The 16,955-nt window shown below is 44.2% G+C and overlaps 1 protein-coding gene across 2 annotated transcripts in view; it reads left to right on the top strand.

Moving 5' to 3' along the window:
- Positions 1–16,955, top strand: part of MAGI3 (membrane associated guanylate kinase, WW and PDZ domain containing 3) — a 213,304-nt gene that overhangs the window by 194,015 nt on the left and 2,334 nt on the right. For both annotated transcript variants that reach the window (XM_066247418.1, XM_066247417.1), the window contains 5 exons: positions 1,861–2,046; positions 10,749–10,851; positions 11,614–11,737; positions 12,329–12,472; positions 15,886–16,024. In XM_066247418.1, the coding sequence (XP_066103515.1) occupies positions 1,861–2,046; positions 10,749–10,851; positions 11,614–11,737; positions 12,329–12,472; positions 15,886–16,024 (696 nt within the window). The remainder of the gene's footprint in view (positions 1–1,860; positions 2,047–10,748; positions 10,852–11,613; positions 11,738–12,328; positions 12,473–15,885; positions 16,025–16,955) is intronic.

The raw sequence follows: 16,955 nt of genomic DNA, 5'->3' as shown, positions 1-16,955 counted from the left end.
ACGGCAAATGTCTGTAGACTTTGTATGCCAGCGAAACCCAGGCAGGCTTCAGACTTTCCCTAGTTACATGCACCCAACGGGGTTACCATGCACACTCCCCAGTTCATTCCGAGAATGTTCAGAAGCTATCTTTCTACTGGTCTGTTTGCTATCTTTGACCATCTGGGTGGTACGGCTCTACATGCCAAGGTAAGGACAGTCTGACCACGTTTACCGTCCCCCACCCAGACAGCTAACCCTCCAGGAAGCCCTGTCCTAAAATCGGCCAATTCCTTTTGACCACATGGCTCACCTGATGAGAAAGGAGCCGCTGGGCCTCCAGGGATTAATTCTGTCTGATGCTTTCCCAAGTCTGAACAAACCCCTTTCAATGGGCCCGGAGCTGAATAATTTCCTTCATAGGGGCTCTAGAATGAACAAACACTATGTATGAGTAAACCTCTTCTGAGAAGGAGAATAACTAAGGTATTGATTTGGAAAGTCACCACAGGGCCACCGTGTTGTGAGTCACCATGTTTCTGATAGGCCACCTGTTGTACCGTCAGTGAGTCAACTCCCGCCACCTGGCACTCTTCTGATTGCTTTGTTTGTCAGGAAGATGGCATAATAAGTGCCTGACATAATTCAGAGCGAAAAGGCACTTGCTTCCCACATGGACTTCCTCTACTTTGAGATAAAATCTCTCGCTGTGTAATCAGTCCGAGAAGAGCCGAGGAATGGCAGCGTCCGCGGGGACCGAAGTCACAGCCAACAACAACTTCCAGTTCCAAAGGGAGACTTATTAAAATGTCCCTAAAATACACCAAATAAGACTCAGAAATACCAAGGAGCCCATTTTACTGTGGGAATTAAACATAATCACAGTGCCATTAAAAATATTAATTGTCCCCTTTCATAACAATCAGTAGTCAGCAGGAGCCCAAGTGCCTGATAGTTTACTGACCTAGGTAAGACACTTCTTGGAGAACATAAGAGGGTCATTTGTGTCTTAATAGAAATGGCCCTTAGCAAATGGTGCACACACTCAGGCAAGATTCCTGAGTGTCTGAGAACGCATTTTAAGCCATAATAACAGCCAGTGTCTTAATAGTCAGGAAAGCCTTTAGCATGATGAGCTAGTAGAGTTTCTAGTAGAACCGCACAGAGTCTATGGAAAGGGCTTACTTAGGCTCAGCTTTGTACATTGGGGTAGGATTTTACCCATGAACCAAAAAATGTGAACATAAAACATTAATGTTCTAATTCCACTCAGCTTTTCTAGTTTTAAAAAAGATCTAAAGGCCTAAATAAAAGAGTTAATTTTACTCTCCTACTAAGTATGATTCATTTACTCTCCTACTAAGTATGATTCATTCATTTCAAGTATGAGTCCTTTCATTGTCCCCGGATTTCTGACCAAGAACAACTGCGCCCTCAACTTGAGTTTGAACTGCACTTATTTACAAGGTCCCTTGTGGGAGTCAAGAGCCGAAGATGGTCTCATTGATCAGTTTCTGAAATAGTCGGGAATGTGACAGCCTGGATACCAACTACAGACAAACAGCAGATCAGAGAGAGACTGTTGTCAGGCTCAGTGAGGTTAGGAGAACAGTGGAAAAACTGGGAAAAGGTTTATGGTAAATGGAACGCAACAAAGAGGTGCACATTTTGTGTCTGCACCTACCTAAAGAGAAGGCATGTGGCCCAAAGAGAAAGATATGGGAACAGCTGCGTCCGGTTAGGATGCTCACAGGGCATGCATTTTGCTGTATTTTTAAAGGAATTTTTTTTGATATGTTGAATTTTCAAATAATGATGATGACAAATCCAACACTAGCAGATATCTTAAATAACTGAAAAGCCTGGGGATTTTTCTTCCAGTCATTCCTCATAAAATTGGCCGAGTCATAGAGGGAAGCCCCGCCGACCGCTGTGGGAAACTGAAGGTTGGGGACCACATCTCAGCGGTGAACGGGCAGTCCATCATCGAACTGTCCCATGACAACATTGTTCAGCTGATCAAGGATGCCGGCGTCACTGTCACACTGACGGTCATCGCTGAAGAAGGTAAGGGACCAGTAGACCGAGCTTCCCCGGGGGATCGGAGGGGCACAGAGAACATTTATGTGCCAGAGAAATGAAAGAGATCCCTGAGACTTTTCAGATCTTTTCTTCTAGAATAATGGCCGATGTCTCTGTGTGAGTGAGAGACCGTCCCTGAGGAGTGCCCAGAGGGCCCTGGAAGTCCTCCTGTGGGCCCACAGGCTATGTTCTGCTCGGAGCTGCCTTGTGCGTGGGAGGCAGGGGGTGGGAACGGCCGGAATGGGGCGTACATGAGGCATGTTCGCACCAGTATCCTGCTTTGATTGCTGTTGTCTTTTGATCATTAGGTCTTTCTAATTAGGAACCATTTTGAATAGCAGCCATTCATATTCGTTGTTGATGAATTACAAGGTGACCATTACATAACACTCATCTCATTTTTCCTCATTTTATAAAGCTAATGAGTTGAAGCCACAAACAGCAGAATTCTGAAGGGCCAGTCTTGCATATTAAAATGGCTTACACTGCAGTGTGTATTCATGTCCCGTCCGCCTCCCCGGGGTCTTCCAGTCCAGTAGGCTTCGGGTCTGTTTCTTCTCGATTCTTCCCTGCTTTTTCCTCCCGCTGTCCCATCATACGTTCGGGTCTAAGGTGTTACAGAAACCTGCTTTCTGTCTAGGGTCCTTGATCGGACGGGCGTTCTCCGGGCTGCCCGCTGCAGGTCCTGGATCTAGGGCCCTGTGACCTCCCTGTCACTGCTCTACACTCTGCAGGACTTGGCCCCTCTCGGGACCCCTCCTCAAACCCTCGTGGGTGCTCCGGCGCAGCCCCCTCTTTGCACAGAAGGGTGGTTTTTATAATTTTGCTCCCACCTGCCTTTCTGATCTGCCTCCCAGTGTTCTTCTCAGACCCTCTCCTGAGCATGGCCTCTGCACCACCACCACCCCCGCCCCAACTGCGGCCCTTCTTATCCCTACGATCCAGAGTACCATTCTTACATAACTGTCTTGCTTTTAAAAAGGATTATCTGGTTTTTGAAGGTAAAATATATATATAAAACCAATTGCAGATGATACTTAGTAGGTTAGGTGCCCAGTTAGTTTTTGAATGAAGGAGTGAGTAAATGAAAAGCAAACGATTGAATGAATGAACAGAGTAAAAGTCGGTCGAGCTGCACGGTGCCTCCTGAGCCCAGGCAGAGGCGACAGAAACCCAGCAGGAGAAGCGAGGCTTTGACAGCGCTCACACACTGTCGGCTGCTCGTAGGACTTTGAGCACCACTTAGCGTTTCCACCCTTTGGCTTTTTAACTATAGAACAGGAATAATAATACCTATTTCAGGATCATCGTGAAGAATAAGAGTGAAAATGTGCATAATCTGCATAAATTCTCCAAGGTGCTCATCTGATGACAGTCATCATTATTTGACCACACGGGCTCCCCCGAAATCTTACCACCTAAGGAAGTAATAATAGTATTTAATTAACACTGGCTGTGGCCAATACTGTCTTTAAATGCTTTAAATTGATTAACTCATACAACGCTCACACGAGTCCATAGGTGGGCACCATTCTCTTCCCAGTCTACACTGTGCTGTTCTGCATGGCACTGATCTCTGCTGGGATCGTGGAACCCTTTGCTGTCACCTCCACCACCAGAATGTCAAGTCGTAAACTCGTGACACTAGAGATTTTAAGATGTTCATTGATAAATCCCACAAGTCTAATGCAATGTTAGGCATATAGCAAGTGGTCAATTAAAATATTCTTCTGAATGAAGAATTAGTTTCACTTAATGTGATTTTGGTCAAATTTCTTTATCTCATTTTCTTTATTTACTATTATCTCTCGAACCTGCTTTTCAGCTTTAAATTCATTCTGTGACCCAAAAAGAAAAGTGGGCCTCAGTACCATAAGAAGTAACATTTCAGGGTTGTTCTGAAAATGATATATCCAGGGCACTTACATCACCCTGCATGGCGTGCCGTAGTCGTGGAAGCTGCTAGAAGGAGTGGGTGGAGCTAGCAGGAGTGTCCGTCGGTGTTTCAAAAGGGCTGGTGGTTATTTTCCCGTCCGTCACAGACAGCATTTTTTGTGAAATACAATAATAACTAAATGAAAAACAAAGATGTAAAATTACTGTCAAATTGTTATAAAATGTTGTGGATGCTTACTCTCAACGTCTGTACACACCCTGTTGCTCTCTGACCCATGAGCCACATGGTGAGTGGCGTGGAGACTGGGAGTTTAGTCTCAGGAGACCATTTCTTTCTCTCAGGAGCCCCCCGCCCCCAAATTACCCATTATTGTTCATGATGTTTTCTCTGAGAGGCTGTCTAAACTCCCTTGGTCATTTTTCTTTAAAAAGTATTTTATGTGTGGGCGCAGCCTCTTAAACCACAATCACATTTCAGTGATTGTACTTTAGCTTATTATACTGTGAGTTTTATTCAGTGGAAGCATTTAGAATCTATTATTTTTCTCAGAAAAAAAATGACATCTCTCTTCTGTTCATAAAAATCCCAGAGAGTGTGTAAGTCTTCTGAGTTTCTCATTGTACTTGGTGTGAAACCTACCAACTGCACTAACGTCAAGTGGGTATTTACAGAACGGCACTGCCTTCAGAAATCACATTCAGATCAGCGCCTGGAGCGGCTGCGCCACCCCTCCCCCCTCCCCCTCCCCCCCCCCCACCTCCTCTGTGCTCCACCAGCCACTCCCTATGATGGATAAGACCTAGAGAAAGAAAGGCTTGTTCCCATCATCCTCCTTGTCTCCTTTTCCAAGATAGCATTTAATATTTGTGTTTATTTTGCCAGGGAAATGATTAACCAAGTGCCCAAACCTACGTATGTCCAGTCTGGTATAAAACTCTCAAACAGCCTGACCAGGCGGTGGCGCAGTGGAACGTCAGACTGTGATGCGGAGGACCCAGGTTCAAGACCCCGAGATCGCCAGCTTGAGCGTGGGCTCATCTGGTTTGAGCAAAGCTCACCAGCTTGGACCCAAGGTCACTGGCTCGAGCAAGGGGTTACTCGGTCTGCTGAAGGCTCACGGTCAAGGCACATATGAGAAAGCAATCAATGAACAACTAAGGTGTTGCAGTTAAAAACTGATGATTGATGCTTCTCATCTCTCTCCGTTCCTATCTGTCCCTATCTATCTATCCCTCTCTCTGACTCTCTGTAAAACAAAAAAAAAACACATCTCAAACATATTCGAGACTTGTGACTATCTCTGTGTCTTGGCATTACCCACAATGCAACACTTGAGTTATTTCTTTTTCTTTTTTCTTTCTTTTACTATTGTGAGTAATGCGGTGAACAGCAGTGTGCAGGTCTCTCTACAGATGCGTTTTCACTTCCCGTGGGTATATATGCCTGGGAGCGGAACTGCTGGGGCATGGTAGTTGTGTAACTTTCCAAGGAACTGTCAAATTGTTTTCCACTGTTAGCTGTTTTCTAGTCCCGCCAGCAGTGCATGAGGCTTCCAATTTCTCACATCCTCACCAATATATATTTTCTTTGTTTTTATCTTTTTATTCTAGCCATTCTAGTGAGCAGTGTCTGACTGTGGTTTTTATTTGAGTTTCCCTGATGGCTAGTGATACTGAGTGGCCCTCCACGTGCTGCTGGGCGTTTGTGTATCTTCTTCAGAGAAGTGTCTGTTTAAAGCCTTTGCTCACTTAATCAGGTTGTCTTTTGGTTGAATTACAAGATTTCTTTATATATTCTGATACTAGATCCTTATTAGATGTAGATATAGATCTTTGGTTGCTTGTGCTTTTGGTATCATAGCCTCATGTATTTTTAAGACTGATCCATGTTGCTGGGTGAGCATAATCAATAGCTTTTAACTGCTTGACAGGTTTTTAAAATGTGTATTTACCACATATTACGTGTCCACCCCACCCCCAAAAGCCATATTGTCTCCAACTCTACATTATCACAAACTGTCCTGATAGACCCTCATATGTGTACCTTATAAAACTGAGAATTTCTTGCAGTGAATTGCTTGATGAGAACATACGCCATCTACACATGCTTCGTCTGACCGAGCACTGTCACACTGTCCTCCATAATCGCTGGTCCCCTGAACTCCCACAGGCGGAACACTGAGGGTTCCTGTACCTTCACACCCACCAGTGCGTGGCACTATCCAGCTTTTCAGCTGGCTCAAGTTTGGAAACTGTTATCTTGTTGGTATTTAATTTGCATTTCTCTGATTAGATGCTTGTTTTTTAGGGTTTTTTTTTTCGCTCTTGTGAATTGCTTCCTCACATCCTTTATGCATTTTTCCTGCGGAACTTCTGTCTTTTTCTCATTGATATGTAGTGAGTAGTTATGAATTATATAGGCATTAGTCCAACTTAGTATTAGAAAGTACAAATATCTTTCCCTGTCATCTGTTAACTTTTGACATGGTGCCCTTCATTATGCAGAGAGTCTTAGTTACATGTAATCAAACAAATCTACATAAAATTTTTACCTGGTGACTTGTGCTTTTGAAGTTTTATTTAAGGAAAATTATCCTTCCCCACCCTGTGTCACAGAGATTTTTCTCTTACCATGTCATCTGTTACATGTTTTTCAACCACTGTTCCGCAGACCGGGCCACCAAACATTTCATGCCATTTTCCAAAAAAGCCAGCCATCCTGATGCTGTACGAAGATTACAGACCCAATGATCTTAGTCAAATTTGCTTATGCTCGGGTTGATTTCTGCCTTAGCGGTCCCCAAAATAATTCTATTTTCACCCATCCCCAAGTGCAAAAGGGTTGAAAACCACCGGTGTATTATTGAATAGATTTATAATTTTGCATTTAGGCCTTTAATCCATCTGGAGCCTCCCTTTGTGTAGTTTTAGAAGGGATCTGGTTTTTTCTTACAGTGAGCCAGTTTTTCTAGCACTGGCTATTAGATAGTATTCCTTTTCCTTATTCATTTGTGGAGCCATCTGTGTTATTAACTCTTTTTAAAATTTTTCCATTGATTTGAGAGAAAGGAAAGAGAGGAGGGAAGGGAGAGATAGAGAGAAGCATCAGTTTGTTGTTCCACTTAATCACTCCATTTGATTGTATGCTCATTGGTTGCTTCTCATACATGACCTGACCGGGGATCAAACCTGTGACTTCTGCAGGCTGAGACAACACTCTATATACTGAGCCACTTGGCCAGGGCCTACTAATGACCCCTTTAAGCATGAATCTCCAAGCTTTGTATTCTGTTCTATTGATTTATCTGTTCTTGGGCTAATTCACATATAATGTTTTTCAAGTGTGTGTGTGTGTATATATATATATTTTTTAATCTATAACTTTCTGGCACATCTTAGTCTCTGTTAAGGCACGTCTTTCCCCAACCCTTCTCATGTTCCAAATACTCTGGATAGTGATGAAACTTTTCCATATAAAATTTTAAAGCAAATTATTAAGCTCCTTCAAAAAAATCCAACTGCAATTTTTATTGGAATATATTTTTTATTGGAATATATATTAACTACATATTAACTTTGGGAAAATATATACCTTTAAATATTAAGTCATCCCACCCAAGAGCATGGAATGTCTCCAAATATTTAGATCATCTTTTATGTTCTTTAATAGAGTTCTGGAAAGTTCTCTCATAGGGTATTTATTCTTGGTAAAGATGATTACCAGTACATTGTCACTTACAGTTTAACTATGGGATTTTGTATTTATCTTTGATAATAATACATTTTCCCTAAGTAGTTACGTACAGAAACTCCAGAGAAAGTTCAGTGATCATTGAGGGCAAAGGACACTTAACCTATTGCTTTACTAGTTGAAGAAATTGCAGATAAAACTCAGAGAGAACACAAGCCTGTTTGACATCTCAGAATAAATATTTAGCTTTGAGAAGTAGAACAGCTTTTAACAGAAATAATTTGGATGACTAAAAATGAAAAGAATAACAAAGTGAAAAGAATAGCAATGACAGAAAGTTTTATTTAACTTTGACAAGGACAACGAAAACCATGTAACAGAAAGAATAATATTTGTGGCGCCGTCTGCCTGCAGTGACGTCTCGTGGGGGGGGGGAGGAAAACCTGAGATTGGGCAGTTTATTTTACTGTCCTGTTCCGAAACTTCACACCCAGTGCTCTATCCCCACCAGTGATAAGCCAGAACATGATCTACACTGAACTCACACAAAGGGACAGGTATCTTCCAGTCTTGTTCACAGATGGAGTTATTTCCATTAGGTTCTAGTCCCTTAATACTAACCATGAGTTTAGTGACAGAATTCAACTCTATAGTGGACTCCCAAGTTTAGAGGTCAGTACCTTGAAATGGAAATACCCCGTACACAAAGGTCGAAGGACTTTTGGGAATAGGAAGACAGATGAGGTGTGATTCCTTCAGCCAGGGAGTTCACAGTCTAGCAGGGAGACAGGTGTTCACCTAGCTCTGGAACACTGTGTTAAATGCTGTGAAAACTGGGCTTCCGGAGCCAGGGACCATTTGACAGAGGAGTTGACATTTGGAACAGGAGGTGAAGTGGAAAGGCAAGGGTGCCCAGGTGACAAGTTTAAATAGTATCTTAGCCATAAAAAGGGAACAGATTTTTTTTTCTTTTTTATTGAATTTATTAGAGTGACATTGGTTAATAAAATTATATAGGCTTCAGGTATACAATTAAAAGTTAAAAGATTTTTAAGCAAGGCAGTGTGTGTTTCAATGTATGTGCTAGGACTGCAATGCAGGAGGCACAGTGGAGATAAAATCGACGGCAAGGAGACCAGTGAGGAGGCCAATGTGAGTAATTTCGTCTAATTAGGAAAATAAAGTTATTTTCTATAAGAGCAACAGAGAAATTTGCAGGCCACCCCCTCCACCCCCCAAAAGTTCATATTCTACTCTTCCTTCCTGGAACACTTGATTTTAAAGAGGAAAGACAACCCTTGACTAAGCTATGCAAAGGTTGGCCCTCTGTCTCCACGTCTAGTATACGTTGTGGAAACCCATGCAGACAGCCCAGCAGCCCGAGTCGGAGCCTTAGAAATCTGCAGGGGTGGCCACAGCTTGACCACGAGCCTTTGCTCCTCCTCCTGCTTTCCATACCCTTGCCTGTGTTTTCAGAGGACTCTCTAGCCCAGTGGTTCTCAGCCTTTCTAATGCCGTGACCCCGCAATACAGTTCCTCATGTTGCGGTGACCCCAAACCAAAAAATAATTTTGGTGGCTACTTCATAACTGTAATTTTGCTACAGTTATGATTCGGAATGTAAATACCTGATATGCATTATGTATTTTCCGATGGCTTTAGGCGACCCTGCTGGGGTCGTGACCCACAGGTTGAGAACCGCTGCTCTAGCTCAATTGCAAGAAGTTCTTAAATATAATTTATCCAGGTTTTTAGTTCCAAGAACTTTGAAGAGAAATTTAACCCAAGCCATAAAATATTGATGCATGTAGTATGGCCTGAAATTTCAGCTTCCTCAATAGAAATTATTTCCTATACATTCATATCCCTAGTCTTCAACGTCGGTTTTTATCTGTTATGTTCCAAGACTCAGTTTATATCCGTTTCCACTGTTCTAATCTAAAAATGGCATCTGCATCAAGCATTTTTGTTAAAAAAGGTAAATATTTTAGACTGTATACTTGTGAGCTTATCATTTTGATGATAATGACAATAATGATAACGGAAATATTTATATAGTAATATGAGATGTAAGACACTGTTCTTAACGTACTTTTATCAGCTCATTTACTGCTCACAGCAACCTCACAAGGTAGCTTTGACTCCCTTTGTATAGATGAGGTGATTAGAAGCACAGAGAATTTAAGTAGTTTAAGAGCACAAAGTAGTTAATGATGGGGTCAAGCTGAAGCCTCATTAATCTTGCTTCAGGGTTCATGCTCTTAATCACTAAGCGAGACTCTCTCCCTGATATTTTAAATATTCTGTATTTGGTATTTCAATGACATAAAACATTAGGACTTTTCAGCTTTAAAAATATGAGTCAGGCAGCCTGAAAAGTCTTTTAACTGTCATCTCCCATGGCTCGTCATCTGTTTTCTAGATGCAATGCTTCGTTACCAAATGTGCCTTCAAAAAACAACAGATCTGAAGCTGTTGCAAGAGATTCAGAGACAGTGTTTCCTTTTTTCACCTGTATTTGTGCTCTTAGAAAACAGAAGCAGGAAAATCTTTATAAACATTTGTCAACACTGGGGATGATTTTGTAAGTTTGTCGTTGGTATTCAGCGCCAGCCGAGATAACTGCAAAGATACAGTTCCAAGATGTGCGTGCAATTTGCAGACGGGCCTGTTCCAGCATTCCTGAGGCCTGTCATTGTCATCTAGTGGTTTACAATCATGGGGAGTGTGCCCTGGAAAGCCACAGAATGAATGGGCTACAAGAGAGTTCGTGGAGTTCTGTCCTCAATGTAGTATTACTCTTGAGTGTGTTTATTTCTGATTTTCCTGTTGTATGGATAAGCCAAACAGAGGTGGAAGAGGGAAAGTGTGTGTAGTAAGAATATGACTCTTGTTCTCTTCAAACATAAACAGTATCAAAAGACACAGGGAAAAAGGTGGTCATGTTTCATTTTCAGACTGCTGATAACCACGCTGTCCACGAAATAGCAGAAGTCGGTAAAGCAGCGGCCATTTGTTATTGTCTCGTTTTCATAGATCCTCTTGACCTTCATATTTTTATGCACAGATGTTTCTTTCTATTGTTTTCTCATTTGAACAGAGCATCATGGTCCATCATCGGGCACAAACTCAGCCAGGCAAAGCCCCGCCCTGCAGCACAGGCCCCTGGGACAGTCACAGGCCAACCACATACCTGGAGACAGGTGGGGCTGTTCTCAGGTTTCCGCATTTTTCTGTCCTCATCTCCACCACCACCACCCCCCACCCCCCACCCCCCCCCCCCACCCCGGGCCCCACAGTGATGTAGAAACAGCTGCTGAGTGAGCGCAGAGCTCTTGCATTTTCCACCTTCGGGGGCCTTCCCTGTTCCCGCCAGCCCCCGGGCCAGCCATCTCTGGGCATGGCCTCATCATCCCTTCACACCCACAAGCGGGGATGAGAAAACAGCCACGGTGCCTCTGCTTCTGCTCTTGGTCCTGACTTTGGGAGGGAAGCCCCGACCACAAAGGTTGCGGTCTTCTCAGATGACCGCAAAGCAGAGCAATATTTGTATCTATTTCTTTCCTCTTTTGTTGAAAATATTGGCCATAAAACAAAAATTAGATTTCTAGAAGTTCAGCACAGCATCTTCGCGGGCGCCGGCACCACAGGAGCGCCCTGTGTGACAAGGTCAGCCTCTGCGCCCTCGGGTTGTTGCTTGAGTGTGGTTTCCTTGATATGAGCTGCCCTGAGACGCCCTCACAACAAAAACAAACAAGCCAGGACGCTGACGGACTCAAAGCTCTGCTGGAGTGAGCCACCCGGTTCACGCCCAGCATCTCTGGTTCGGGAGACCATCTGTCTATAGCGGTCTGGCGGATGAGAATGGCCGGGTCCAGCTTCTAAAAAAATGAAATGAACCTGCCTTTCCTTTTAGCCTGTTTTCTGTTTGCTCAATTCAGAGAGCCTTGATTCTTCTCTTGTAGGAGTGCCCTGGAAGGCGAGATCGGAAAAGACGTCTCTTCTTATAGACACTCGTGGTCTGACCACAAGCACCTGGCGCAGCCCGACACCGCGGTGATCTCCATCGTGGGCAGTCGGCACAACCAGGTACGGTGCCCCCAGCCCCCACCCCAGATGTAAACTGCTCTGTTGTTTTTCTCATTTGGTGAGTTTCTGGCACTGGTGAATTTTTATTGCAAATCAGATAAATTTGTTTTTCGAATCAATCATTCTTGAGGCCCTACTGTGTGTTTGGTGTTCTGTAAGCTTCCAGGAGAGAATGTAGGGTGAAAGAAGTTTGCCCAACAGTTGAAGGAATTTGGACCCTTGGTTAAATACTTAGGAGGAGCAGTGTGTGAGTTCACCAGAGTAGGGATTGGGGTTTTTTTGAGGTTTTGTTTTTTGTTTCGTTATGTTTTGTTTTCAGGAAAATTAGTCAGAATCTACTTAAAGGAAGCACATCCCAAAATTCTGTTCTCTGCTCCATTGCACATTGGCCAGCTAGCAGAGAGGACATGTACTCGCCACATTCAGGCTACACGTAGAAAGATCACGCGGTCCTTCCGCTGAAACACCCATTCCTTCCTATGATGTCCAGACGCACATTGGGCGTATAGCTAAGTCCCACCCCCCTGCTATGAAAGTTCTCACGCCGCAAACAAAGCAGCCCGTGCAAACTCTCCCCACACTTGTCTGCAGAGCCTGGGCTGCTACCCCGTGGAGCTGGAGAGAGGCCCCCGCGGCTTCGGGTTCAGCCTCCGCGGGGGAAAGGAGTACAACATGGGGCTGTTCATCCTGCGCCTCGCCGAGGACGGGCCAGCCATCAAGGACGGCAGGATCCACGTGAGTTGGCTTCTGTCTCTCCCTTTAGTTTGGCTCCAGACTGGAAACTTCAGAAGATGGTTGATGAAAGGAAACGCGGAAAGCTCTCGAATCTGAGAAGCAAAGTCTCCCATTGCTGAAACCTGAGGCAGGCGCGTGCCAGGCCCCTTTCCAACCCCGGGGCGTCGTTTCCTCTGCCCGCCCTCTGTGCTGTATGGTGTTCCTTTTCCGTCAGTGCGGCGTCTTTGGCACCTGGCACGGTGCCTGGATACTCGTAGTACGTGCTCGCAGGTCTTTGTTGGAAGTGGAGAAGAGATTGATCATACTTCTAATGAATTATTTTTAATACATAGAACTTATACTGGGTAGACAGGACTTGGGTTATAGGAAGCGATTAGCAAACTAATTCACTAAAACAAAATGTTAACTTGTAAATAGACGGGAGGGTGTTGAGAATCATTAAGAGGATCTGTAAATTTAGTGAGTCTTAAGCTGATCCTTAAATCTGCTTGAAGTTTAGTAGAAAATAAATTCTGGGCAAAGCTAATGAGATCAGCTGAGTGGAAACAGTTTGTATTAGGGAGTAGTATTAGCCTTAACACTTAACACAGAACAAAGTCAGACTTCAAAAATAGCAAGAGTCCGCTATCTTGCAGACAATAGGTCTCAAAACTTCTGAGGGCAGTGCCATCATCCTTACTTACAGATTTACAGCTGAGGCTCAGGGACACGGACACTTGCTGGGCTCAGCCTGTGACCCAGGTCTGCCGTCCTTGAAGCCCAGTTAGTGTCCACTGATGTTTGATTCCTTATCAGGTTATGAGAGAATGTGAACAATGTGTTCAAATGTTATTTTATAATAGTGTTACATCTTTAGTGGAGGTTTTAAAAACAGACTGCCTTAAAAATAGTCTTTTTTTGGCCCTGGCCGGTTGGCTCAGCGGTAGAGCGTCGGCCTAGCGTGCGGAGGACCCGGGTTCGATTCCCGGCCAGGGCACACAGGAGAAGCGCCCATTTGCTTCTCCACCCCTCCGCCGCGCTTTCCTCTCTGTCTCTCTCTTCCCCTCCCGCAGCCAAGGCTCCATTGGAGCAAAGATGTCCCGGGCGCTGGGGATGGCTCCTTGGCCTCTGCCCCAGGCGCTAGAGTGGCTCTGGTCGCAACATGGCGACACCCAGGATGGGCAGAGCATCGCCCCATGGTGGGCGTGCCGGGTGGATCCCGGTCGGGCGCATGCGGGAGTCTGTCTGACTGTCTCTCCCTGTTTCCAGCTTCAGAAAAATGAAAAAAAAAAAAAAAATAGTCTTTTTTGGCTCTGGCCGGTTGGCTCAGCGGTAGAGCGTCGGCCTGGCGTGCGGGGGACCCGGGTTCGATTCCCGGCCAGGGCACATAGGAGAAGCGCCTATTTGCTTCTCCACCCCCACCCCCTCCTTCCTCTCTGTCTCTCTCTTCCCCTCCCGCAGCCAAGGCTCCATTGGAGCAAAGATGGCCCGGGCGCTGGGGATGGCTCCTTGGCCTCTGCCCCAGGCGCTAGAGTGGCTCTGGTCACGGCAGAGCGATGCCCGGGAGGGCAGAGCATCACCCCCTGGTGGGCAGAGCATCACCCCCTGGTGGGCGTGCCAGGTGGATCCCGGTCGGGCGCATGCGGGAGTCTGTCTGACTGTCTCTCCCCGTTTCTAGCTTCAGAAAAAAAAAAAAGTCTTTTTTTTTAAAGGAACCTAATTTTTCTCTATCCCTTCTTCCTCCTGTTTTCCTATTTTTTTTCTTCATCTCTCTCCTCTCTTCCGTCCTCCACACTTATTTTTTTCACACTTATTTTTTAATAATACAAACCTAAACATGAATTTATTCTCCTTACCAAAAGATGTATTTCCCATTTAATTCTTACCACATTTTAAAAGACTATTTACACTTCCCTCTCCAGCCTGCTGTTTTCTGCCTGGCTTTGCACAGGCCTGCCTGCTGTAAATCTTAAAGCCATGGCTCTCTTCCCCTGATTTATAAACAAAAATGACACCTGGTGGCAAATCTTTCAATTACAGGTTTTATTGTAATTTATTGTGCTAAAACAATAAGACATGCAGGTTTAGACAGTTAATACAAGCCAAAGAATGTGATTAAAATTAATTGTAACTTCTATCATGTTTTACAATATATACCCAAAGCATTCTTCAAACACTTGAATTTTCTCTTCTCTAATTATCAGCAGGATAATCCAGCTTGGGCTCATTTGCCATCTTTATTTCCTCATGGAAATTGTTCTTCAGTCACTTTTTAAGAGAATTCTGGACATTGACTTTCATTTCACTTATATATTCCAGATATAAGGTTTTATTTTAAACATTTCTTCACTTTATCTGTTAAATTGAATTAATCTTGTATCTGATACCCTCCATTTCAAGTGAGATGCTCATGTTTTTCATAAGTATGCAACAAACTCGTTTCATAGATTTACTAGAAGTTTTTACATCGTACAGTCTACGCTGCAGTTCAATCTGATTTCTACAGACACACTGACAGCTGTTTGGGGAAAAGCAGAGGATACAGAACATGTATCTGTGCTTAGTGTGCGACCACGTTTCATCTCACGGAATCCTCCCCGGGGCCGCAGGTCCATCCCCACCCTTCCCCTTTAACCGAGCAGGAAACCAGACCACGCTGCCAGGGGGCCCCTGGGCTTTCCTGGGGACATAGTTGTCCCACTAACCTTCACTGAATAATTATGAGTCCTCCTCATTTATTATTCCTGCCTTGTTTTAGTAGCTCTTCTAAATATTTGAACACTTCTTGGAATTTCAGTAATTTTCCATTGTCCATTTCCGTTTTGAAGCCAACACCCTTCAGTGCTTGGCACCTTGCAGTGTATTTTCAAATATGGCATGAAATCACTACCATCAGTATCTTTAATGAGGCCCTTCACGGTTATAGTTGACTCATCCATATTTTCCCCTTTGCTTTTAATATAACTGCATTTCTAGTAACAGTGGTACTAAGGCGTCTTATTCTAATCCCTAGTTTTTTTATAATTTGTTTTTTTAGAGTTCATTTTACACTGAAGTTAATGAAGTGTGAGCCAATTATTGGATTTAAATAGTACTAATATTAATATGTTCTCCAAGATGAATTTTTTCAGAAGTTTAATCTATGACTATTTCATTTGGTTCTTGATTTCAAGATCCCCATGTCCCCAGATCCTGCTTACCAGCCATGTAAGACTCTCCCATGTAGGATTGTTGTAGAGAAAACCAGACGTCGTCTCCTCCTGTTGCTGCCGTCTGTCCGGTCCTCAGCTCTGGCACAGCAGCACTGTGTGCAAGTTAACTATTGAACAAATGAAAGAGGCGCTCAGCAAGGCTGAGTGACTCCAGATGGACAGAAGCAAACCTGACGAAAGACACCTAGTTTCATGTTGTCCCTGTGAATGTTCCCCGTCTAGGTTGGTGACCAGATTGTGGAAATCAATGGAGAGCCGACACAAGGCATCACGCATACTCGCGCAATTGAGCTCATCCAGGCCGGTGGGAATAAAGTTCTTCTTCTTCTGAGGCCGGGAACGGGCTTGATACCTGACCACGGTGAGGAAAGCAGCTCCCGGCAGCTGAAAAGTTGAGCGTGTTAGGGAGGGGTCGGCAGAAGGAATATCTACCTGCAAGGGCTATGTTACTAACGAAGTCAAGGGTGGAAACACCAGAGTCGCCTAAAGCTAGTTACACAGCACAGTTACTACTAGTTACAAATCATATTACAAAGTAAGTGGCTGCGGGTGGGGCTGCTACTGGGATGGAATATACATCAACTAATTCCAACAGAAAACAAGCGTGCCTGTAAAAACCAGGGCATTAGACGCAGGTGATTTCAATGTCATGAAAAACATTTTAAATCTCTTCAAATGTTACTTTCGTGTAGCGAGATACACTTCTCTTAATGAGAAGCGTAAGAACTGGAGGATTTTACGGTCACTTGTCCCAGACAAGTGGCTGTAGTCCTACCTGGAGAAAAGGTGTTGCCGCGTCTGTGCTCCTGTGCTGAACGTAAACTTCCAGGGTTTTACTGTGTGGTTCTGAAAAATCCCTGTTTCAAGTGAGTGCACTAGTCTCGAACTCAGGCGTCCCACCACGAGTGCTTGTCCCGCGCGGTTTCTCCCCTCCCCCAGAGAGCATCCGAGGGACGGGTGTAGACACGGCCTCCTCCAGCCCCGCTCAGCCTGTAATTCTCTGACTGTATGACCTTCCACCGTCTGCTTGTAAACCATGCCCCGGTGACGTCTTTGCTAACTGCGCTGTGATTGTTTTACCTAGTCCGAGGCTTTTTCTCTTCCTTCTTCAGGTTTGGCTCCTTCCGGGCTGTGCTCCTACGTGAAACCTGAGCAACATTAAAGGCTTTCAGGGCTTTTCTTGGTCTTTCCTTAAAAAGACTTGGTAAATCTGCATGTCTTGTAAATCACTTCCTCCTTGTTTTTTTTCTTTTGAATTAAAAATGATGCTATTAAATACAGCTAATTCTATC

The sequence above is a fragment of the Saccopteryx bilineata genome, chromosome 11 (genome assembly GCF_036850765.1).
Source record: "Saccopteryx bilineata isolate mSacBil1 chromosome 11, mSacBil1_pri_phased_curated, whole genome shotgun sequence".
Lineage (NCBI taxonomy): Eukaryota > Metazoa > Chordata > Mammalia > Chiroptera > Emballonuridae > Saccopteryx > Saccopteryx bilineata.
Note: the sequence above shows the minus strand (reverse complement) of the source record. Positions and strands in the feature narration are given on the sequence as shown.